Raw genomic sequence first — 26,409 nt, 5'->3', positions numbered from 1 at the left:
TTTAACATAATTAAAAAATATACAATCAGAAAAAGAAGTTTCTAATATATCATTAAAAATATTACCTTTCAGGAGATGAATTTTCATTCTTTAAAACTAAAATCTGTTATCTTCATGCAGTTAAAATTAATTTACTTAAATGTGAGCCATTTAAATACACAAATATGGTGTAACATGACCCTCTTCAGCAGAGCCGCATCAAGTAGTCAATCATTCAATTACCAGATGACAGAAAGTTAATAAGACACAAATCACTTATCTTGCACAAGATGTAAGATGAAAATCAGTAAATCTGTCACCCTTTGTGGAAAAAAAATAAATATTATTTCTAGATTAATGTGAACTAAGTTTGAAATAATTAATCAATTACAAATGTATTTAATTGCTTTTCTTATAGTTGTAAACTGAATATCTGGGATTTTGACAGCTTGTCATCCAAAACATGCCATTTAAATTCATCACGTGCTCTTAGGAAGATGTGAATAAAAATTGACAGTTTCCCAACAGCAGGGCTGAAACTAATTACTGTTTTCATTTTTGATGAATCTGTCCATCATTTTTTTGACTAATTGATGGTTTTCTCCAACACATGTCAGAAAAAAATGCCCCATGTAATTGGTGATGCCTTTTCAACAAAAGCAGGATATGCCACATTCAGAATCTGAAACCAACAGATGATTGGCTGTTTTTTTTTCATTCAGTGATCTGTTATATCGTTAGACTGTGACCTGTGTCCTGAATTTAACTGTGGTGATGAACCCTAAGGGTGGGGACTTTCAATATTCATTACTTGCATCTGCTGTAAAACAATATTGTATTCATGGGGCAAATTCAGATTAGGGAAGACACTTTCCCAATCTATGCAGTTGCACATGAATGCACCATTCTCCCAGCCTTGGCGCTTCCAGCTGCGTTTTTTACAGAGTATATAAAGGAACAAATTATAAATATAAAACAGATACAGTCTTGGGATGGGGTAAATTTATTTGTCTGAGTCTTTCAAACACTGTCATGGTGTTAAAAGATCGTTTAAGCAAAACCATGACTCAAACTCAAGCCAAAATATGAGTTAAAATGAGGTCTATCTAATGGGCATACAGTATTCCTCTCTGAGCTACACACCCATCCTCTCTTTGCAGAAGATAAGCAGAGACTCAATGAGCTATGGTGCACTCCACTTCAGTGGCCAACAGAATTCGCCCTCATTCAGGCAATTTAGTATGAGTGCCCCTCAGCATCTGCCTCAGCTGTGCACCACACAACAAAAGCCCAGGGAGGCGGAGAGCTGAGCGTCTGTGGCCTATCATGCGATGCTGGGTACTCCTGTAATGAGTCAGTATTTATGAAAACAAGGCCAGAAGAAAATTCAGACATTATCCTGGCAGGGACACCTAAAATACAGTGTAAATGAAGCTTCTAGAAAATTTAATTAATTGTGGCCTCTTAAATAATTCAGATAATTCTGTGAACACAAAGTGAAACGGCCATGGTTCAGGATAAACATGTTTTGTCACCTAAGAGAGACAGATATGTGATGCTGTGAAATAATAATTACGCCAAAAATCCCAGTTTGATTTTCATCCAGCTTAGGGCTCCAATAGAGCTGCACAACCTGTGCAAGGACTGAGAGAGAGCAGTCTGTCTCCATGTGTAAAAAACATGCATAACAAGTGACATGGAAAGATTCTTGGAAGCTGAATTCTGGGGACTGAGCAAAGATTTTTTATTTCTAGCTCGAATCCTGTGTGCCAACCATATGCAAGAAAAGGGAGTCTGTGTGGCATGAACAGTAAAGGAAATGTTAACATCTCTGCGAATACAATGAATCACCACAGTCTGTCACAAAATAACACTCATTCTTCCAGATTAATCATTGCAGTGGTTCTCCAGTGGCTTCCCTGCTAGTGCTAGTCACGACACGCTCCCATGAAAAAGCCCACAGAGCTACTGCTCTGTGTGCTACTATCGAGAAAGCCATTAAGCAGACATATAATAACTAATACTATGCTAAATGAGCTGAATTTCATGTATCTCTAATAATTACTGTAGCAACAAAAATGCAAAAAAGGGGACGAGGAGGGCAGGAGGGCAGTGGGGAGGAAGCCACAATGACCACTCAGCCACAAGCTGCCTGGGACTACATAGAACCACGAAGCCTGGCACATGTACACAGCTCTCTCTGTGTGTCCATTCACTGAGCAGACACGCTGGGACGAGCCGGATAAGCCTGCCTGCGACTCCACCAGGAAGAAGATCAATAGGAGGGAATGCACCATTTCAGATACAGCCAGACAGAGCCAGGGGCAGGGCAGAGAGGCAGAGCAGCACTTGAGCACTCATTATGACACTATGTGCAGCCATTTCTGGAGTCATCTATGAATGGAGGAAGATGATGCAGACCCATTAGAGACTAGGGCAGACCACACAGCAATTGGATTATAGCACTAATGAAAATAAAAACAAGCATGAGTGTGTCTCCACCAAGTTTACATAGCTCAGAAAGATATCTGTGAGCACCCTGATAGCAGGTAGTGAAACCAGTCACAAGTTCAAACCTATTTTATGATCAGAGAAGTGTTGGGACAACTTTTTTCCCTCACTTGCTGGCATGGAAACAGTTGGCTGCAGCTGAGCATTTGGACATCACCCACCAGCAGTCAATCACACACTGAAGTCCCGCCTTCCATACTAACGGCGTCTGAACTGAGCACCTGCCAAGTATCAAATCCCAGTTACAAATTTCTGTGCCAGAAAAATAAACAAGGGTCACCCACCATCATGGCCAAAATGGGGATGCCTCAGCTGGTCTTTTCCTGTCCTCAGATAATGTCCCTGCTGACCAATATACACTTTCTCTAACTGTGAGCCAGTCAAATCAAAGCAAAACAGGCTACTGTTTTTCTGTCTCTCATCCAGGCTTTACAAAAGCTGCTAAACCTTTATTTTCCAGTTGATTGAATGGTTACCCATACATCTGTTTAACACTGGTTTAAGGGTAAACAATCACAGCCAGCATGATAAAAACTGAAAAACAAGACCAAGACAACAAAATATTTCTTTATAGTAGAAGTGAGCGGCCAAGTTTGAAATCAAAGTCTCTATCTGCTCATGTATTTGTTCACAATGCTCCTGACTTAATACTGCACTGAAAACGAGTGGGTTGCTTCTACAGCTCAGTTTCATCATGTAGACATGTTATAAAACAACAGAAACACTTTTGATCTCAGACGTACAAAACTATTTTAATGGATGATCCTAATTTATGTAAAGATGACAACAAATATTGAAATATCTTTGGATGTCATTATAATTGATTGAAATTTGGTCAGTAATAAAATATATAAAATATGGACTGATCATCCAGTACATTAAAACCACATGGGAGTGTTACCTTTTTGGTTGACAGCGGTCAGCGTGGGCACTCTAACTGGTCTGCAGGCACACAGCCCATGAGTCATTTAAGCCTGCTTTTAATTACACTTAATCAGTTTTCTACCACATACAGCATCCATTTCGTACATGCTTTAATTTATTTTTATATATTTCAGTTTTCCCTTCTGCTACTTCAGTGAATGAAACATAGAAGAGTTCTTGATATGTACTGACCTTGCTATTAAAACCAACTGTAATTTAATAATAAAAAATAATACCAAAATAATAACCCAGTATTTTCTACATACAAATGGCCAGTTTCCTGCAAAATATAACTAATTCGATCTTGCAGATTGAGGAATGTGCTGCACTTCCGGTCTATAAATAAATCCACTCTGCTTAGAGAATCTATACAATCTCTTGCTATCCAACTAACCACTGAGATGTCTCCAGTTCATTTCATCTTTCTCGTGTGTATGTGCAGTGCATCTCCCTGCTGAAAAATCTGCCTCTTGCTAACCATATTACAGTAAAGCCCTTTGATCGTAACACAAGAGTCATCTGTGCTCCACTAAGAAGCTCATTTGTTTAAACCTATTTAAAATTTGTTATACTTTATAATTCCTTGTGGGGAAATTAGTCCTCTGAATGTGACCCATCCACAGTCTTTAGGAGAGCTGGGCAACTGGGAAACCACAATGCCGTGTTTGGGAAGCAAGTGCAGTCTGGGGCAATAGCAGAATTATATGACAATATTCATGTCTTAGGTCAAAAGTACTTATTGTAAGGCAACAGTCCTATCTAGGCAAGAATATGTAGCAGACTGCAAAAGATAAGACTTCTAGCTAGTTTTTAATTGCCAGATTTAAATTTTCTATAATTAGCTAGCTTCTAAATTTATCACATTAACAGTATATTGCTCTCAGACTCTACACCGAAAAACTTTCAATAAAGAATGTCAGATTTCCTCTATGTCTACTTTCTATTTCTATCATTTTCTGACAAGGACATGCCTGGTACTTCTGTAGGTTCTTCGTATTATTCAAATCCATCCCTGGTGTACCTCATTAATCCATGCCACATCTAATTGTGCTAAGCCATAACAGCAGGCAATTTGCATTCTTAAGCAACAGCAGCACGCTCGTTTACAAATATTCCAGTTGCTTCTGACAAGCTAGATGAAGGGGAGTTAAGACCAGTCATGTTTTTTAAAGACAAAAGTGTGAGGGCTGACTTGTAACCTGTGGACCGTATAAATCCAAACACTCACTGGCACCTTTGAGGCTCGTCTGTGAGATCAGACTTCTTTAAAGAATGACCAGTATGTGTGGTGTACTGTAAACTACTGTGGCTAAATGTTGTATTCTCTACACTTTTTTTCTCCCTAACCAAAATAGCAAAGCATAATCATGCTAACATTACCTCAACGCACATTCAGTAAAGGGCACAGAAACACCAAAGTTGTGTTTACAATTTAGAGTCTTTGGACTGTGAAGAGAGAATCCACAGCACACAGAGAAAACAGCCAGGCGGGTTTCCAGATCATTTCAGATATCTTGTGTACTGTATGTACTCGAAGAGGTTTAAGCAGGGGGGCAGATAAGGTGACTGAAGGTCAGTCATCCTTATGAAGTTTGGTATATGGTGTTAAATTTTAGTCACCACACAAATGCTGTGATTCAATCATTTAGCACTTTTGGTGAGACAACAAATTCATACTCTGACTAGACAAGTAATGACTCATGAACAACCTGTTACTACACCTGCTAAGCAAATCTGTTCATGCTTTCTGTTAGCATGTAATATTAGGTGTTCCTCTCTCTACAAATCCAATGCACAAGCAAGAAATATCTACATGCTAAATGCAGTTACCGTGATAAGTAAAGACCTTTCTATTAATTAGAAAATAAAAGCCTTTTGTTTTCAATCAATGTGCTAATTCTGACGCTGGACCCTGCTTTCCCTTCATGTTCATAATATTTAGTTGTCAGAGCAAAAGAGCAAGGAAAGCCCAAGGTTGTGTTTTGCATTCTCTGAGACAGACTGACTAGGCGTGGTCTGTCTTCGCAATGGCTCCACTGAGAGCGACAGATGGCACAGAGGCACCTTATGACACAATGTGAGCTTCTACACACACACCTTGTTTGGCCAATCAGAGGCTGGACAGTAAAAATAGACCAGGATAGGGCTAGCCTCCAGAGAGTTGACTACCCTACTCTATTCCGAGAATCTCCAGAGACATGTACAGAGGGAGAAGACTATTACCATTAATCAAGGCACTTAAAAACAGGGTTGTGATGAATTAGAGTGGGGAATGCCTTTTCCTGATTTTGTTTTTATTTTTATTACTTTCAACATTGTACATTCATACTCTAGACATCTAATCTATGAAAGAACACATGTAATTATGTAGCAAGTGCAAACCAGATGGGATAGCAAGTTGCTGCAAAATACTGTGGTAACCATGCAGGTTTTACATGCAAGTAATGATGGGCTGTCTTTTATCTTTACTGAACTGAGTGTTTCTTGCCATAATATGGATTTGTACAGTAGTTGTAGTAGAACTAATAGGTCTATTGACCCTGTACCCACAATTCATTAGCAAACGACAACTGCTGGTCTGTGAATTGAAAACCACTCCGGGTGAGTACCTTGTGAATCTGATGAGAATATGCTGAAAATGGCAAAAATTGCTGCTGAATGAATTCTGACAATCTAGAATTAAAAAACAAAAGAATATAAAACTTATTCTGGGTTATTTAACAAAGTTTTGACTACACAATTTCTTATTTGTAATTATTCATATATCATAATTTCAATGTCTTCGGTACAATTTGCACAATTTTATAAAGCACACTTAAGGAGAAAGTGTGTCCAAACTTTTAAATGCACTCTTCTCCCCCAACCCCTTCTTCTGCGTTTTAGGTGATCGCAACTTTTACACAGCCTTTCACAAATAGGTGTGTAAAGAAAAGGGCATTGCTAGTTTTTAATGCAAAATGTTTAAAATGTGTTATAATTTGTTGTTTTAGGCAGATGATATCTTCCTGAAACTGTTTGTGAAAAGATGATGCTTAGTTTTTATACTAATCAGGTTCCAATAAGCCCAAACAGATAAAAAAATCAGATCTTAAGAGGTTAATGGTTTTCAGATAGTTCGCCTTGACAGCAATAAATAAGGTTCAACATGGAGTAGGGCATACATTTTTTGATCAGGTGCATATCCATGCATTTGCCATGATTTGTTACTGAGAATTATTGACGGACCTTGTTAGTTTCACCTTCAGATGATAACAACCAGTCAAACCAACTAATTGCTACAAATAGGGTTACAGCACGTTTGAGCTCTAGGTCATTGAATGTTTTGTTACAAATCCTGTGAGCTGCACTGCTAGAATAAATTTGTCATAAGTACAACTAATCTAAGTCTGTTTGTTGTAAAAAAAAATCTTTTTGAAAGATTTGAGGCCTGTCTTTATTTAACCTGGGTGGAGGTAGTAAGTCAAGGAATGGTTTCATTGTGTCATCTGTGCAGAAGGTCTAAAATGCAAAGTTACAAAGTAATAACAACAGTTACAGTAGTAACTTCATCCTTATCAAAAACAACAGCCAGGGTCTGATTTTCAGCGCAGGATTGCAGGTATTGCGCATAATTGTAATGATTTCTACAAATCAAACTCTTATAACAGTGATTTTAATGATGACAACACACTTGGCACTCTCTGTCCTCTCTATCTACAAGACTAAAAGCCTTCTCTGACGTGGCAGTGTCTCTCATGAAGGTACAGTCCTGCAGTTATACGAACATGAGTACATGCAAAAATAGACAATTGACTAAAACTTAATGTACATCAGCTAAGGTTGTAGTCGCTCATGTAAAAAACACCAGATCCAGAAAGGACCACTGCAAACATTATTGCAAGCGATGTCAGCATTCACAACGTTACTCCCCAGGATCCTCAGACAGGTACAGTAGTGTTACAAAAATAAAGCAACAGTCTAAAGACAAGTTTCAGGTTAACTAGCTTAAATATAACAACAGTGAATTGATCTGCTTGCTTTTTTTAAATTTAGATGTAAAATAATTTAACCATAGGCACATGTTAAACTAAAGTGTGTCCTGTAATTAGCCTCACAGGTGTCTTCAAACTTGTAATCACTCAGTCAGCCTATTTAAAGGGTGAAAAGTGGTCACTGTGCTGTTGATGGTGTGTACCACACTGAACATGGACCACAGAAAGCTAAGGAGATAGTTGTCTCAGGAGATTAGAATAAAAATGATAAACAAGTTAAAGGTAAAGGCTATAAGATAATCTCCAAGCAGCTTGATGTTCCTTACAGTTGCACATACAGTGGCAAGAAAAAGTATGTCATAGTTTGTCATAAAATGTGATCTGATCTTCATCTAAGTCTAGAGTATTAACAAATACAATGCACCTAAAATAATAACACAAAAAAATCGGATCTTTTATGTCTTTATTGAGAACAACAATAAAAATCTCATAGTGCTAGTGAAAAAATGTGATTCAAATAGTTTCCTTTTTTTTAAACAAACTAACCCCCTTCAACCAGGTGCTTCCAGTAGCTGTGGATCAGACCTGCACATTTAGACGTATCTTGTGTGTGGCTCTCTTCAAGATGTTCCATAGCATCTCTATTGCATTGAGGTCTGGGCTCTGACTTGGCCACTCCAAAATATGGATTTTGTTTTTCTGAAGCCATTCTGTTGTGGACTTGCTCCGGTGTTCTTGTTGCATCACCAATTTCTACAGAGTTTCAGCTGACATACTGACAATCTCACATTATCTTAAAGAATGTCTTGATACGCTTGGGAATTCATCTTCCCCTTCATCACTGAAAGCTGGCCAGGTGCTAATGCAGCAAAGCAGGCCCAAATTATGACCTTAGGATTGGGATGATGTTTTAATGATGACATGCAGTGCCATTTTTACACCAGATGTAGTGCTGTGTGTTCTTTCTAAATAGTTCTTATATATAGTATCTTATTTTACTAAGATACTGCTGTGGAGTGTCAAAGTGCTCTTTGGCAAACAGGTGTGCAGCAATTTTCTTTTTAGTCACCAGCAGCTTCCTTCGCTTTTTCTGCCATAGGTACCCTGCTTGTTCAATTTTTTACTTACTGTATACTTATGAAAACAGATGTTAGCCAGTTCCAATGATGCCTGCAAATCTTTGGCTGTCACTCAGGGTTTTTTCTTTACCTCATTGATGAGTGGTGCAGAGCCCTTTAACGTGACAACAGTTTAATTCTGGCCTGTCATCAAGCTAATCAGAGAATTAACATAATCAGGAACAGCTTGACCTGGTGTAGCTCTAAGATTGTGAGGTGGATAAAATGCAACAGTGTTCAGTAAAGAGAGCAGATTGGACAAAACAATCAATGAGAATTTGACTAGCAGACCATTGATAATAAAAATAGTCCTTAGTTGGGGCTTTACAAATGAGAATATTGTTGGACAGATCAAATGCAGAGTGACTGACTTTGTGTGGCTCTACCATTTCAGCTTTAATTTTACTATGACTTTTTTTTTTCAAGTGACATGACACGTAATCGTTTCCATTTTGTCAAATTCACACCCAGTTCCCACTGGAATAAATTACTGCTCTGAGGAAAAAAAGGTCTGAAAAAGAAATCAGGAATCAGTTTGCATTATAAATTCTACATTCCCCAAGCATTAACATTTTTCTACAATCAATTACTATCAAAATTACAAGTGTAACAATAGTTTAAAAACTATTTATATTTAACAAAGCCATCAAATTCTACCAATCTCTTTCACAAGACTATGCCAGGTCATATGTGCTTACAGTTTTTTTCATAATTTCATACAGGTCTTATGATTTCATGTCTAACACACGGCTGTCACAGTGACAGACTGGTTAGTGTTTCATGCTGACCCATCTGCAAGAGCTAGTCTACTGATGGCAACAGAGACACACAGTCATCAAAGGTGTATGTAAAAAGGCCAACCTGAAAACACCTCAGCCCAGTTTTTCATCAGAAGTAACAAAGCATGTATTTAATGTGTACTGTCTGCGCTAGTCCCTTGCTTAGCAGCACTCCTCTGGTTATTTAAATAAGATCTCTTTGAGACATGAGCAAACTAACCACAGCTGCCTTACCCCACAGCATGGTAGCATTGTGGGAAAACATGTCAGCCAATCACTGAATACATATCCAGAACCTAGGGCAATATAGCTGCTTCAAGTTCTAATCATGATGTCTAATGTTGCAAATGAATTTCAAGGCTGCATTCCTGCAAGATAATTTTCTAATTACGTTCACAGAGAAAATTAGCTTGAAAAGAGTAGTCCAACTAAAAATAAAATGCTTTACTTGTAAAACCGTAATTATGAAAGCAGATGTGCTATGAGTAGTCCTCGGCTCTTGTCTGGGTATACAAATCAATAACAAAACATCTGTTTAGCTGGACAATGAAGCTTGGAGCAAGAGTAAAATATCATCAGCAATAACAAGAACTATTAGAAGCAGTCAACTTATTCAAATAAAGTATTGCCATGTAAAACTGAAAGTCAGTATAGTACAAAATCTGACACGACTGGTTGCTTAGTCAGTCTCCCCATCAGTGTACCAAAAACCCTGAACACATCTAATATAGTGCAAAAAGGCCAACAAATGCCACAATAGCTGATGTCAAACGTCCTTAATGCTCCAACATGGTGGCTCACATCCACTCCTGAAACAGCCCCTGACCCTGTTCAGTCAAAATGTGTTTTAACTGCATGTTATGGAGGCCACTCAGGCAGAGAAAGCAGCCATGTGCTGTCATAAGGTAAAAAAAAAAAACTTCGCTGGCATATCCCCTCTCCCCACTAATGGTGGTTGTTGTGTAGGAATCTCCAGAGGGATTAACTACGCAAGTCACCAGTATGCCATTGAGAATACAGTGGATAATTAGTTTGCCAACAGCATACTGTACAGGCAGCACAGTCACTGGTTTTTACATCCAAATGCACAAATGTTCTGTTAATGAAGAATAAAACCACTGCACCATAATTTGTGTGTTTTTTTTTCATAAGCCTTAAATGTCTTTGAAGGAACTAAGCCTTGAGGAATGCTGTGAATAGACAATAAAAAACAACTAGGGTTTAGGTGACTAAATTATAAAATCTAGTTTACAACATTGTGTTGACCTCAGTGAACACTAAATCTACATGAACTGCTTCAAATGGCTTTTTGTAAAAATTATAGATTATTGTTTATAATTCGGATAATACATTAACAATGCAAGTTATTATCTATAGCTATCTACAATTCTCCCTCCTATTTTCTGGGTGCACATATAACATGGGTCTACACTGGCCTGGTCATTTTGACTGGTGATGTGAGAGTTTAACTTCAGTTTTATTCACTTAAGAAGGCCTTTTATGTGCTTTTGCACTCTATGGTATCCATGCAAAAGATGCACGGTGGGGTTCATGACAGATCCGGCTTCTGCTGGCAAAGAAAGCACGATGGCTTTAAGGCTGTGGGAGTCAGTGAGTTATACTGAGAGGAGATCCTTCATGGAAGAGCGTGAGAGATGGGGTAAAAAAAAAGAAAAAAGAAAAAGACCAAGACAGACAAGATGTCAAACATTCACACCAAGCAGTTACATTTTAAAAACTAGCCCTGCTATATATACAACATTTTGTTTGGATATAAACATAAATTATGTACCATTATATAGTCATTGTATGTTTATGTTAGCCCCATTTAGTGTGCATCATGTTTTAGCATAGACTATGTTCTGGAGCTAGCCATCAAATTCTCTTAAGGATAATTAATCAACAACATTAAAAGCCAATTAAAAACTGTTACGGTTGTTATGACTGTCTAGAATCCATAGAAACTCTTCTAACCACGTGGAGGAATAAATCTAGCAATAATATACTGTAATATTGTTTATTCTTCAGAAAATATACCATTTAACTACCACTATTTAATCAGTTAAAAAACATTTCAAGATCTGTCCAATGTTATATTAGAGCTTATATGACTTGTAACATAAAAAAACACAAAGTGTTAAGTAATAAATGTACTGTCCAAAAAGTTTGTTTATGCAGTGAGGTTACTGCAGTCTGTAGTATAATGAATTACTAACATTACCTATATTTGGTGCAGTGATTTTATGGCTACAAGTAGCTGTAAGTGCAGGCAGTGGCTCTCAGCAAGTGGGGAGGGTCTATTTCTGGCCAAAATATTTCTCTGTAGCTATCAGCTATATGTCATTGTTTTAAGAAACAGGATAATATACAAAAACCTCATCATGTTACAAAAATCATCAGTGTTTTTTTAAACAAGCTTCAATCACATAATTCATCAGTCAAATTAAAATGCTGTCATGTTGGCAGGAGCATTGACAGTTGACTGATTGACCTGTAATGGAAAACTGCAACTAAAGAAAAGGTGGATGATGGTCATCATATGCAGTAGGAGTAATTTCATGTATGAGGTGGTGGGTGTCACAATTCATTCTTACAGTATGAAGTGATCACATGGTTAACTCCTCAAAAACTGTTATAGCTTTAGAGACTAGAAATTTAGTTAGCACATCATGCTAATATTAACATGATAAAGGGACAATATGTCTGTATACTGCAGGTCTGTAGCCCCAGCTTATCTCTCTTATGTTCTACTTACACTCAAGACACAGAGATAACCCACTGATAATCAATAAATATGTGGTGATGTTTAGAAATTACAGTCGCCCCACTTCTCAAGGTATTTCCAGAATTTTCTTGGTCTCTCTGAAGGACAACATGAATGTTATTATGACAATAATTATATTACAGATGCAACTGCTACTGTTTTTCATTTGTTGGTTACTATTCCTGTAACTCTAATACCAAGTGACAGAAGCGCATTTATTGGTCAGCAGGCTACGTTCACATTACAGGCCTTAAATTATTTTACCCAGATCTGATCATTGTGTTGTGATGTTTACCTTCTTCAAAATCTGATTCAAGCCACTTTAGCAAGTAACAGTCACATTTTATACATTATCAGTGACAATTTCATGACTATATGTGGGCACCATCTTAAGTATTACAGTTATAGGCTGCTGTACGAATAGATCTAAATAAAATAATACCTAAATAATCATAATTTCATGGTGATCATTTTTTGCTTGCAGTAAACATGTGGCATATATACCATAGGTTTCAATCATTTCCAACTAAGAAGTAGCTGCCTCTTGCTATTTTAGTGCAGCCACTGCAGCCACTGGTACTGGACAAAACTCGATAATTTATGAGCATCATCTGTTCAGTCAGCCAAACTAGGTACATGGAGGACTGCACTTACAGAGCTGAGAGATGAATATTTGACCAGACTAATGCTACTGGAAGATTTGGAAATTCTGTTTTTAAAGTAATTTATGTAATGATTGATGTAACTGTTTGTGTTTATTAAGAAGACTGTTCTCCTTCTCTCACACATCAAATGTCCAACTTGTCTGGCACTAGTGTGCTCGTCTGTGTATGTAGGCTTCAGCCCGATGTGCATGACCGGCAGGGCAGAGAAATGTCAAACCCACCAAAGGTGACAAGTCAAACATTGTCTGAGTCTATTGACAACAATAGCTGTGTTTGATTTTATGCCAGGAATACAAATATAGCTTGAATTTACAGGGAATGTGTCGGTATTGCCATTTTATTAACTTACACCTTCATAATGTGTCTATACTGCAATTACTCCCCTTAGTTTACACTATTACATACAGTACATCTGAAATGAGTGCATTATTGTTTAACAGTAAATTGAATTATAGTATCAATACAATGTGCATTACTTTACAAAGCTGGGTGAAAATTTGTCAGTTGTATGTAGACAAATCAGATCCCAGAACAAGTAAAAATCATCTGGTTAAATGATCATTACAGTGCAAATATGCTAATAGGCATTCCTGTTCATCTTTCAGAAACGTAGTGTGTTTAAACCAATCAGGACCAACAAAGGAAAAAAATTTCTAGCTGCACAAGGTCCACATGATGAAAGAACTTAATGAAAGAATATCATAAGCCTTTCCAGAATCATCTGTCAGCAGGTTAAACATTTGCTGTGCAGAAAAACTGTTCGAGACAAGCATGCATCTGACGTTCAGCAACAAGCTGCCGTTCATTTCTAGCATCTTGCCATCATGATTCAAGATGGACTAAAAGTGCAATCACACAATAAAACACCCTAGTGAAGACGTGGTGGTGCAGGGTTCGCCCCTCTAATAAATGAGTACAGTAGTTAGTATTCGTAACAGTTTTAAAATATATAGGTATTAATTTATAGCAGATTTTATAATTTTGTTGTGTTTTGTATTTGCTTTGATTTTAATTATTTTGATTACGAGTAGGTTCTACCTTAACTTTTTTTTATGTACACCTTATTTTCTCTTGCTCCATGTTTCTCTCTCCACTGTTGCATCCTGTCTCATCTTCTGTTTATTCACTCTCTGAAATATAAAACACTTCCATTTTAAAAATTCAACAGTACATCAAGCAGTACTCAGATGTGCACAGTTTTAATTACTACTGTTAAGTTGAGGTTTAATAATTGAATGTGGTGTGGAGTTGTCAGGAATTCTGTTCAGCTCTTAATGATATTTCTGGCTAATGTAAGTAAATACGTAGCAATTTTTTACAGGATCTGAAATGACTTTCACGCCCAGCAATCTGTGATAGATAGTGTGTATCTCTCTTTATATTACACCCTCTTGGTTAAGGTAAAAGATAAAGAAAGACAGAAGAAGACAGAAGTCTGTTATGACTCTGTGGGTACAGAAGGCAATTTGTGGCTAAATGCATTCTAGTTAGCAGTTATACCTCAGTTTGAAGTAAACTGACAGTCACGGTGTAAAAAAAGGGGAAAATACACTTTAAATTGTTCATGTCACAGTGCCATCTGTTACAAGGGCATCAACAACAGCAGTGTTTCTCCATGTACGGTAGAGTGCAAACAGTGCCAGTGCAAATGTTGGTAAGAGCTGGTATAATGCCCTTGCCATTATTCATTAATTATTCACTGGGATCAATCACCACAGCCCTGTGTGCACAGTCCAGATAAAAAAGGTCAACCTCAATGTGAAGATCTCAGATTTCACTGTGTCAAAATGATTGTCCTTGTATAACATTCCAATTTAGATTAAATATTCCCCAGAACCCTAAAAGGCTCGTTATTATTAGGAATTCTTGAGAACAGTCATTTAGATAGAGTAATTAATAAAAAACCAATAGCAATCAGCCTGGACTATACAAAGAGGTATGAAAACATTCCAAATATGTGATATTTTACACACTATAAAAACAGTTAGTCTGAATATAAAATGTAAAAAGGTGCCATATTGCCATGTAGGTTTCTCTCCATCTGTCTGGACATACCTATTACATCATTTTATATTACTCTGCATGAATGAGGCTGAAATGAGGTTAATCTATATCCCCACTGATTTCACATTCTAAATTTTCTTTTCCTTTCAGTCCTCTAAAAATCCTAACACTGAGGCAGGTACCCATAAAATATGATCCAACTAGAGAATAATGCAACACTTAACTGATCCCTCTAGCTGTAGGCTAATACATTTATTAAAAGGTGATTATTAAATATTATCTTTTTTAAGGTAGGAACATATTTCTATGAATAAAGAGCCTTTGAATAGATAGTTGGTCGTTTATAGAGGGAGATTGCATATAAAATACTTAAAGTGAACTGTGTTACACTGCATTAGACAAAAATGTCCACATGTAAAATTGTCAAATGGCTCAAAATGACTGTAGTATTACTTCTGCAGGGCCTCCATAGAGCAGTCTGTCTATAGAAGTCTGAAACAGAATTTTTACTAAGAGAGTGTCACCTCACTTCTTTAATGATGGGTTTTTATTCATAGTTACATTAAAGCGTGTCATGACTTTGTGTGAAAAGTTAAGTGAAAAGGAGTAAATTGTTGAGGGTGACACACTATGGTGACTGCATGAAAAAAAAAACCACAGGCATACCAGTTGAAATCTTCCCTTCTCCACACATGGTGATGCATCTTATAGTGTTTCAATAATGAATACACCATGATGTGCATGGATGCATGAGGAAACACATACACACACACACTGACACAGCTTTTCTTGACATAAAAGAAGTTGAGAGCTAAATCCTAGCCAGCAGCATATGGCTTTACAACTAAGATGAGACATGCACTAATTTACTTAAATCAGACCTACTGTAAGCTTGCTTTCAGGAGTTTTGAAGATTCATGTCTTTTGTAAACTAGGACTCAGTTCCTTCCAGCATGGATACTGACATGACTCAAAGCTCATCTCTGCTTACAGGGGCCACACAGGCCACATACACAGCCATGATGACTTAGTTTGGGTCACAGGAGTCCCGTCTTTGCCTGCTTCTCTCACTGCCAAATAGGACACGGAGAGGCAGAAAAGGAAACCTTATGAGCTCTTCGTTCATAACAGCCTCAGCAAAAGGAAATATCTCTCTTTATTTGCAAGTGAACAGCCTTGTGAGAAAATGGGATACATTTCACCCGAGTCACCTAAGTGTGCCAAGCATTTACATAGTTGAATCTGGCTGGCTGAGAAAATTAAGAGTGGAAAAGAAATTTGCCACGTAGAAAGGGCTCAAAGTTGTTTTCACTATTTCTACAAGAAACTAGTCTGAACTAGAGACCAAATGCCAATATTTCTAATCAAAAATAAACTAAGCTGTTTACAAACTAATTATTACATTTATTGCTAAAAGCACTACCTGACTGCTTAACACATAAAATCAGTGTCTTAAGTAGTCTCTCCCGTTTCTCGCACATAATTGATACTTAAAGCTTTCACAACGTTTGCAACACCCTGTCAGGGGTTCCTTTTGTCCCACAGAACACAAGCGTCAGTGGAGAAAAGATATATAATGCCTAAGGGTTTGCCAATCTAGGGTTACATGTCCACAGAGATCCTGCATGCACAATGCTTTTTTGATTAGTAACAAGGACACAGCGTTCTAATTTCCTGACTGCGTTATGATCTTAGTGTGTTTTCAATCTTGAGAAAAGATTTTTCTCCTCTTTCCCTGAAATAATTAAAACTCCACAACATAAAGATGCTACTACTATAGTACCTAATCACTGAAAAAACAACAACTAAGCCCACAGTCTGTGCCTCCTCTGTGAGCAAACCCTTAGGAAAGGTTGTTTATGTTCTTACCACAGCGCTTTGCCCGTGTAACGTCATCTTTTTAGTGTCCTTCGGCAACGCATCTCCTTTCAACTCTCTCAGACCTGGATCTGTCTGATCCACTCCCGTCACCAAAGAGTCAAGTAGCCCCAGCTGGAACAAAACCACAGCCTCTCCTGCTTCTCCTTGCTGATACTAGGGGCAAACCGTAACATCTGTGGGATTTTTTTAAATGATGTGAAAAAGATATTCGAGCTTTAAAAGTGAGTCTGCAGTTTAATTTATAGGGTATGTGTATCACTGACAGTTTTATGGTGAAAATTAAATGAATCTGTTGAAATGACTCGTCCAACTAGACGAGAATCCTGACACATGCATGTCTCACAACTGTTTCTCAGAAAAGGTCTCTGGGTCCAATTATTGTGTTTTTCCTTGCCTGTGTCCATGATAACACAAGTACCGGTTCAATAAACATTTTCTAACACTTCACAGTAGCTTGTTAGTAGATGCTCTGTTGATTTGGCAGGTTTGGCTTTTTCACATAATAAAGCAGAAATAACAGAATGGAGATTTAAAAAAAATTGGAGTTTGGACCTGTGAACTGCTTGGTGAAATTTTTAACTAATGGGTCTGTTCCAAATTGCCCAATCACTGTTTAAATTTAGATATTTTTTAGAAGTTTTAGTGAGCTAAATCCCATGGCCCTGCCCTAAGCGCTTTGGGGACTAACAATGACAAAAACAACAACAATAACAACAAACAATTGGGAAGTCAATAGCCCTTATTTGATAATACATTCTGTCCCTTAGTGACTAACTTCTCTCGATCACCTTGTTAAATTACCAGCTATAGCTTTCTACCATTTCCTGACACCTGACACCTGCCATCCTGCCGATGTATTGGTGCCCACACACACCACTCCTTCCACTCCTTGCAGAGTACTACTTGGCACTTAAAGTCCAAGGACAGTTTGTCTGCAGATAGATATTAGAGTAACATCACTGTTTGCAGCCTTGTAGTCCTGGTTCTCTCACTATCAGTAGTATCAAAGTGCTTTTAATAGAATACTGAAACAGGTCTGACCTAACGGGTCCACCATAGAACACTGCAGTAGCCTTGTGCCACTCTCATCATTACTGAAATGACAGCAGAAAATTGAATTGAAACAAGTACAATGAGTTAATCATTTTTAGGAATTTATTAAATCAAAATGGCAAAATGTGCTGGCTCTACTCTACAAACTGTGAGGATTTAATGTTTTTCTATTTTAAATGTACTTAAGTTCATAGTAGATTAGTAGTTAATTCAATTTTTTTACTTTTAATTTCAGAGACAAAATGATCAATCAACTAATAGAGAAAAATAAAAAACTACTAAGCACCAACAGAACTTCACATGATGAAACCATGATCATACGCCTTTTCCCTGCAGCCACTCTGGAAGGCATGGCATTATGCGTCTCATCAGGCCAGGGACAACTGACAACTGACAACTGTATAAACTGACCGTGGTCATGCAAGTGACTAAAGAGAATGCAATATTTTTCTAACAATTGCTGTGTGTTGATGTGGGGGAGGGAAATCTATTTTGGTAGACCTCCCAAATAATTCTACATATGGGAAAAGCTACTGGCAGTACACAAAGTGCACACACTATTCTAAAATAATCGTTTTATCAAGTTGGAGTTATTGGACTTGCAGGCATTGCTTCTGGCAATATTGATTTCCATCTTCATAAAGCCAAATCAGACATAAAGAAGTCTAGAGCTTCTGAAAGTCAGCCTGCAGTCAGCCATGCTTCCATTTTACTTTGTAAATGGAGCAGCATAAGCTATGTCATCACTTCCACGTGATCTGACTGATGATGTAACACAGGCAAAGTGAAACAATCCTACTGTAAACCAGAGAGCCACATTTTCCTGTTCAGAAGAGCTGCATGAAGAAATTCAGCGTTGCAATTAATTCATCAGTCCTACAGGTTGAGAACATCTGGACTTTGTCTCTTTTCCTCCATTTTTCCTTTGCTTCATTTTTCTCACTTTGATTTCTGGAGGCTAGATTTCATTTTCATTTAGAAATCCAGTCTTAAAATTATTCCATATTCCAGTGGATGTTATGGGTTTGGATCATTTAACAGTTATGTATCGAGAGGCATATTGAGCATGCAGCCAGCAGAAAAGAAAAGGAAGAGAGAGATGGTAAATCCCTCCTCAGTCTCGGTTTAGTCATAAATACTGCAGAATGCCATATAGTCATCTACTGAATGATTAAAGTGTTCTTTGACTTCATTTAACTAATAAGGGTATAAAACTGACATTTCAGAGAACTATTTCTGATTCTTTACTGAGCATAACAAACAATAGAGTCATTAAACTAATACTAAGCTTCAGTGATGGTGCACAGATTACTGTCTCAAGAAAAAGTAATGGCACTTTTCCTAGTTTTCTGCATAAATTGGCCATGAAATGTGATCTGATCTTCACCAAAGTCACAAAGAAACAGCAAACATAATTTTTCTAAGCTGATAAAACACAAACAGTTGTGATCTTATATGCTTTTATTGTACACACCCATTAAATATATGGAGTGATGGCTGAAAGAAAAATGTCTGTTTTTTTAATGAGGTTGAAACACCTTTACCACAGCAGCACTACCTTCAGGCAAGCACTTCCTGTAGCTGTGGATTAGACCAGCACAACATCCAGGAGGAATTTTGGACCAGTCTTCCTTACAGAGCTGCTTCAGCTCCAACATATTGCTAGGATGTTTTGCGTAAACAGCTCTCTTGACAGCATCTCTAATATCAGGACTTTGACTGGGCCACTGCAAAAGATGGGTTTTGTGTCTTCGAAGCCATTCTGTAGCAGATTTACTTTGATGTTTAGGGTCACTGTCCTGCGGCATCGCCCAACTTCAACAGGGCTTTAGTTTGCAGACAGACATGCTAACTAATTATTTTCTAACTCCAGAGGCAGAAAAGCAGCCTCAAATCATGATGTTTCCTTCATCATACTTTCAACTTGATCCAGAGATCCTGGTTCTCAAACGCCATATGTAGTGCTGTGTGTTCTTTATGTTGCATCTGTCCACAAGAAATATTCCAAATAGCTTTTGGAATACTTTGTGGCGTGTCAAGGTAGTTGATTATGAATGGGATTTGGTTGTGATGACTGGTCGGATCCAGCTGCTTCCAGTCTGGCTCAGTCTCTGCTGAGAAAATCGCTGTGTCCTGTATGCTATGTAGTCTACATTGTCCACACCTCTTCATCCAGGACCCCATGCAAACTCGGTACTTTTTTATATTTGTGTGTGTGTGTATGTTTTGTTTGTTTGGGTTTTTTGCACTGCGTCTTAACACTGCGAGCTGTGTTCATTTGCATCCATGTTTATTTGGAGAAAAGAACACATGAGAAAGCCTGTTAGCCATTTAGCCATGTAGCATTACTATGCTAATGCGGCTAGATTCAACAGACTAAGCTTTAGAACGGTAACACTTACACTTTCAAACTCTGAACTAGACTCAAGTTTGGTTTATTGACAGAATTTGTCCATCTTTGAGCTTCTGTCTTGAAGTGAATCCAGCAGCAATGCTTTGGTCCTCCATCCAAAATAGTTTGCACACACCTCTGTTACCACCTCTGTGAGGACTATTCCATCAAAAACTAAATAAATCCATTGTGCTTCAGATCATGAGAGTATGGGAGTAAAAAGAGAAACTTCTGTGTTCAGCTGTACATCCAACAACTGAGCACTGTCCATGCTTAGCCTTCTGCTGCTGTACCATTTTGCTGTTTTCAGAGTGAGTCTGCTGCTAAGGAAAAACAATGGCGTAAAGCAGTTTTAGCAGAGGCTGTTGTGGTTGGTGTTTGGGCCAAACCAGAGGTGATCCTCAAAAAGGCATAATTGTAAACACGAATTCTAAATAGACAATTCAGACACTGGTTTCTGCAAAACAGGAAAATGGAGGGGAAAAGGAAGGCAGTGCACTTCTAACTGAATTGGCGTGTGTCTACATAAACCAGAGAGAGTCATATCTGTCAACAAAAATTACCAAAAAGTGGATTTTGCATAATATGAGCCCTGCAAATTAACAGTTATGAACAAGTGGAGAAACCCTAGAATCCGCTACTATATTGTACTACAGGAGTGTGGTTAAGTGCAACTAAGCAGTACAAGCATCAAAGATATTAAAATATGTTTACATCAAATTATGGCACTAGAAGAGACCTAATCCTATAACAGGGGTCTGGCACATATAGATTATAAATGTTTCATAAAATCTTCCAGTAAACCCCGGAGAAATCATATTACCATTACAATGCAGTGAGGGCTCCACTCCCTCTGCGTTTGTGTCGCCTGCCTGAGGAACACCCCTGTACATATCGGATTGTACATAAAGGATTAAAAGGCTATCCCACGAAAACCCTGAGCCCGAGTGTGGCTGAGAGTGCTACTCCAACCATAAGCCTCACATGTCAAATTACTGACTTTAATCAACAGGGGGGAAAAAGGGGGCGTGCAGAGGTTATTAAAACGTAATTTGACGCAAAACTCCCTCAATTAGACTTACATAACGGCACATTTTACCAACTTAGAGGATCTCATTTCAAAGCCTTTATCGTGGCATCAGATTACATAAGAGATGATTCAGAGAGTAGAAGTTGTGCTTGCTATGCATCACGCTGCCAGAGAGCAAACAAACCAACGCTGCCCCCTCTCAGACACTAGATGTTGGCTGCTTCATGCAAGAATCCGCCGTTAACAACAACAGCCCCTCCTGAGCGCCGCCGGTGCACCTGTACAGACACTAACAGGTGCGTTTCAAAAATGCACCCTCGGAAAAGATTACCTTTCACTGAGGGACCGTGTGTGTGCGTGTGTGTGTTTGTGTGTGTGTGCATACAGAAGGAGCCCAGCATCACTCCTCATCAACAACAAACACGTCCCATCCGAGCAGAGACCAGCGGCCGGCGGCACAACACGACCGTCACTGAGGGCTAAATAAATCTCCATGCTACTCTCCCGTTCCCATAATGCCCTCGTCCACTCACTAACACTATTTTATATATTTCATATTGCCCTGTAATTAATGCACAATAACGCTAAGTCAGCGTGCAGACTGGTCACGCGTTGTAGTGGTGCGGCACCGAGTGTGTGTGCTCGGAGAAAACGGTCCGTCGTCATGTCAGCGGCCGCCTCCACTTTCCAAACAGCTTACTAACCTCACTGCTAAGCTAATTAGCAGCAGTCGCAGTACCGTTACCGCTGCACCTGCTAACGGGAGGGAGGGGGAAGACCAGGAGGCAAGGGGATGCCTGCGGTCCTGAGCACTATTAAAAGCCAGGAGAAATGATTGGATATTCGTAGCAGAACGTAAATATGGCACTTTGTGGCTCAAAGGCGTAAAGGTAGAGTTCAATTTGAGAATTTCTTACCTGTGCAGCCCACAAGAAGCAAGGCTAAAAAAACATCCCTTGACTGGACCATCGCAACTCCCGAGGAAACGGGAACGCTCAACGGCGCGGCTAACGTTCAATCTCAGCTCGGTCCCTGCGGCGTTGCCCTCGGGTTTCCTGCCTCTCTCACCAACTGTTCATCCTAATCTGTGTATCTGAGCTGGTCGGTGATAAGTGTCAGTGGCCGCGTCGCTGATGACAAGCGGGGGACAGAGATTAGCAGCGATGAGCGCCAGTGCACCGTTCAAAGTCTGACTGACAAGCGGAGCCTTCTCACACACACCGATTCATCCGCACCGGCGGAGTGAGGGAGCTGCTGCTGTTGAATAGTGCGGAGAAGCAGAGTGAGAGGAGACTACCCAACGAAGAAGAAGTCAAATCAGAGAGTTACTGATGGAAGATAAATCAGAGAGATACTGATGAAAGATAAATCAGAGAGTTACTGATGAAAGATAAATCAGAGAGTTACTGATGAAAGATAAATCAGAGAGTTACTGATGAAAGATAAATCAGAGAGTTACTGATGGAAGATAAATCAGAGAGTTACTGATGAAAGATAAATCAGAGAGTTACTGATGGAAGATAAATCAGAGAGTTACTGATGAAAGATAAATCAGAGAGTTACTGATGGAAGATAAATCAGAGAGTTACTGATGAAAGATAAATCAGAGAGTTACTGATGAAAGATAAATCAGAGAGAGAGTTACTGATGGAAGATAAATCAGAGAGTTACTGATGAAAGATAAATCAGAGAGTTACTGATGGAAGATAAATCAGAGAGTTACTGATGGAAGATAAATCAGAGAGTTACTGATGGAAGATAAATCAGAGAGTACTGATGGAAGATAAATCAGAGAGTTACTGATGGAAGATAAATCAGAGAGTTACTGATGAAAGATAAATCAGAGAGTTACTGATGGAAGATAAATCAGAGAGTTACTGATGAAGATAAATCAGAGAGTTACTGATGAAAGATAAATCAGAGAGTTACTGATGGAAGATAAATCAGAGAGTTACTGATGGAAGATAAATCAGAGAGTTACTGATGGAAGATAAATCAGAGAGTTACTGATGAAAGATAAATCAGAGAGTTACTGATGAAAGATAATCAGAGAGTACTGATGGAAGATAAATCAGAGAGTTACTGATGAAAGATAAATCAGAGAGTTACTGATGGAAGATAAATCAGAGAGTTACTGATGGAAGATAAATCAGAGAGTTACTGATGAAAGATAAATCAGAGAGTTACTGATGGAAGATAAATCAGAGAGTTACTGATGAAAGATAAATCAGAGAGTTACTGATGGAAGATAAATCAGAGAGTTACTGATGGAAGATAAATCAGAGAGTTACTGATGGAAGATAAATCAGAGAGTTACTGATGGAAGATAAATCAGAGAGTTACTGATGGAAGATAAATCAGAGAGTTACTGATGGAAGATAAATCAGAGAGTTACTGATGAAAGATAAATCAGAGAGTTACTGATGAAAGATAAATCAGAGAGTTACTGATGGAAGATAAATCAGAGAGTTACTGATGAAAGATAAATCAGAGAGTTACTGATGAAAGATAAATCAGACAGTTACTGATGGAAGATAAATCAGAGAGTTACTGATGGAAGATAAATCAGAGAGTTACTGATGGAAGATAAATCAGAGAGATACTGATGGAAGATAAATCAGAGAGTTACTGATGAAAGATAAATCAGAGAGTTACTGATGGAAGATAAATCAGAGAGTTACTGATGAAAGATAAATCAGAGAGTTACTGATGAAAGATAAATCAGAGAGTTACTGATGGAAGATAAATCAGAGAGTTACTGATGAAAGATAAATCAGAGAGTTACTGATGAAAGATAAATCAGACAGTTACTGATGGAAGATAAATCAGAGAGTTACTGATGGAAGATAAATCAGAGAGTTACTGATGGAAGATAAATCAGAGAGTTACTGATGGAAGATAAATCAGAGAGTTACTGATGGAAGATAAATCAGAGAGTTACTGATGGAAGATAAATCAGAGAGTTACTGATGGAAGATAAATCAGAGAGTTACTGATGGAAGATAAATCAGAGAGTTACTGATGGAAGATAAATCAGAGAGTTACTGATGGAAGATAAATCAGAGAGTTACTGATGAAACATAAATCAGAGAGTTAATGCACATATAGATGATGCTGTATTTTATTAAGACTAAAGCACACAAAAAGCATGGACATTAAGGGTTTACACATCTTTATAGTTGTTTTGTGTCTCTTTGCGGTTGATTTGTGTCCATATTTGAGCTGTGTCTACTTCATTTAGCATCATCTTTAAAGATCATCACATGATTTTTAATTATATTGTGTCTTTGTAGTAGATTATATGCAGTAGTAGATCCAGACCATTTTCACGGGGGGGCTAGACCCTAAAACGATGAACAGATCCTAAATTCATCATGTAAATAAAGATAGTGCTTAATTATGAGTTGTGTGTATTGTGTGTTGGACAAATAAAATAAAACAAAAAATACTGTACTGTGTAGTGTGGTCAGAGTTTAGTCAGGGGGTGGCCATGGACCCCCGCAGCTTAATAGATTAGTTACATGCCATTTACAGAAACTTTACTTTATTTGACTGGGATAGCACACATTAATGTAAATGTGTGCAAAGAGTTAGCCAAGTAAAAAAACAGCAAATGATTAGTTCATTTGAAAATGAGGCTGCCTGGAAACTATTTTAATAATTATTTATAGTTAAAGTCATTTTTCACCCAAATAATATCACTTTTGTGAGCGTTAAGTGATAATACATTGAACATCAATACATTTTGTACTGTTGCTCAGACAAAACAAGACGTGATGACTTTAACTAGGTCTTTACAAAGTTTTGACAATTTTCAGCTATTTGTAAATGAGAATTGCTCAGACTAAAGTATTAATTAATTGATTGAGAAAATGAGTTGCTTCCCTAGTGGTCAGTTACTGAAAAAAAATCTAATGTATATTAAATTTGTTCTTAACAACTGTCTGTTTTTGTCTGTTTTAATCTTAATAATTTTTTTCTCCCAAAGACCTTGAAACTTAAGCGTAGAAATACAAGAATAAGTCTTTAACCCCAGTATGTGGTGTTCCTTTGTGGAACTGAAGAATGGACACTCCTGTAAAGATGATTAAAAGCCTTACATTCCCAGCACCAACAGCTTCCTTTGAGGACCCTGTGTCCTCAGCTGCTGCCCTGATGACAACATTGATGATAAAGGCTATTCACTATAAAAAAAAATCATCTTGCAATCATGAGTTATCAGGGGACCAATTAGAATTTAAGATTTTTTTAATTAAGCATTTTGAATAGTTGCATGTTTTATCATCAGCATGTACGGTACCCTTTTGGACATTCAAGTTAGAGATGAACATGAATGATAATGGAAGTTAGTTCAGATTGACCATAACATGTAATTCAGTTTGATTTCTACTTTCCTAACTCTAACTGTTAATATTCAAGCTTTTAACCCTTCTGTTGCTGAACAGGAGAATAGCACCCTGCTTTTGTGAAAATACTGTCAGAGTTTAGGATTACATTTGAAAAACAGCATATAAAGATGTAAGAAATGCACAACAAACACTACAGGTATTACCCCCTCCAAGCACTGCACTCCACCAATGGCCAAAAAGAGTCTCATGCAACACACCTTTATTTAAGCTATAAAGTAAATGGTACCTGAGAGAGGCGAGGGAAAGGCGTGTTGTTTGCTTGCACAGCAGGGAGGAACTGTAGCATTTGGCACCCTGAGAGAGCACTTTGCCTTTGATTTGCACTGTTGACCAGCAGAGGCATGCAATTGGCCAAAGCTCAGTAAACCCAAATCAGGCTGCGGGCTGGGTGAAAAAGTATTCTGGTCAAATTTCGCACATTTTCTACAACTCATCCTTCTATAGCAAGTCCCTCCAAACATACCACCACAGGGAGTGTGGCCCCCCAAAAAATGCTCAGAGCCACTCCTTTTTACCCAAATCAGACTTCCTTTCAATCAACTAAAAAATAACTAGAGAAAGCAGGGAGAGGAGAAGAAAAGCAGAGAGGTAAGCAGGGCACTGTGGGGGGGAAGAGGGAGGTTTGACTGGTGTTTGTGCCTCAGCATCACAGACAGGAAAAGCATGACTAAGCCGATGAGTCATAAAAATGCCCTCCGAAAATACTGTAGTGTTTTATTCAGTGTGCTCTGAAGTTGATAAGCTGATGTAGTGTGTGTTTAGATTTTATTTATATTTATTTTTATTTTTATTTTATCTTGTTGGTGTTCACTGACGGTTGAATTTCTTTGAATTATCGGCTCCTTCTGAAGGATGAAAATGAGGATCAATGTATAAATCATCTGCTCGGGCAATTATTCATGGTTATGAAATCTCACAAGTCCAGTCAG

The 26,409-nt window shown here is 38.1% G+C and overlaps 1 protein-coding gene across 7 annotated transcripts in view; it reads right to left on the bottom strand.

The window, feature by feature from the left end:
* The window catches only part of ncam1b (neural cell adhesion molecule 1b), a 68,905-nt gene extending 46,627 nt beyond the window's left edge, over positions 1-22,278 (bottom strand). For all 7 annotated transcript variants that reach the window (XR_003299864.1, XM_026377506.1, XM_026377544.1 and 4 more), the window contains exon 1: positions 21,989-22,278. Coding sequence is in view for 6 of the 7 variants with exons in the window: in XM_026377506.1 (XP_026233291.1) it covers positions 21,989-22,040 (52 nt within the window). In the remaining variant the exon portion in view is untranslated. The remainder of the gene's footprint in view (positions 1-21,988) is intronic.
* Between the last annotated feature and the right edge of the window lie 4,131 nt (positions 22,279-26,409).

Source organism: Anabas testudineus, chromosome 13, assembly GCF_900324465.2.
Source record: "Anabas testudineus chromosome 13, fAnaTes1.2, whole genome shotgun sequence".
Taxonomy (NCBI): Eukaryota; Metazoa; Chordata; class Actinopteri; order Anabantiformes; family Anabantidae; genus Anabas; species Anabas testudineus.
Note: the sequence above shows the minus strand (reverse complement) of the source record. Positions and strands in the feature narration are given on the sequence as shown.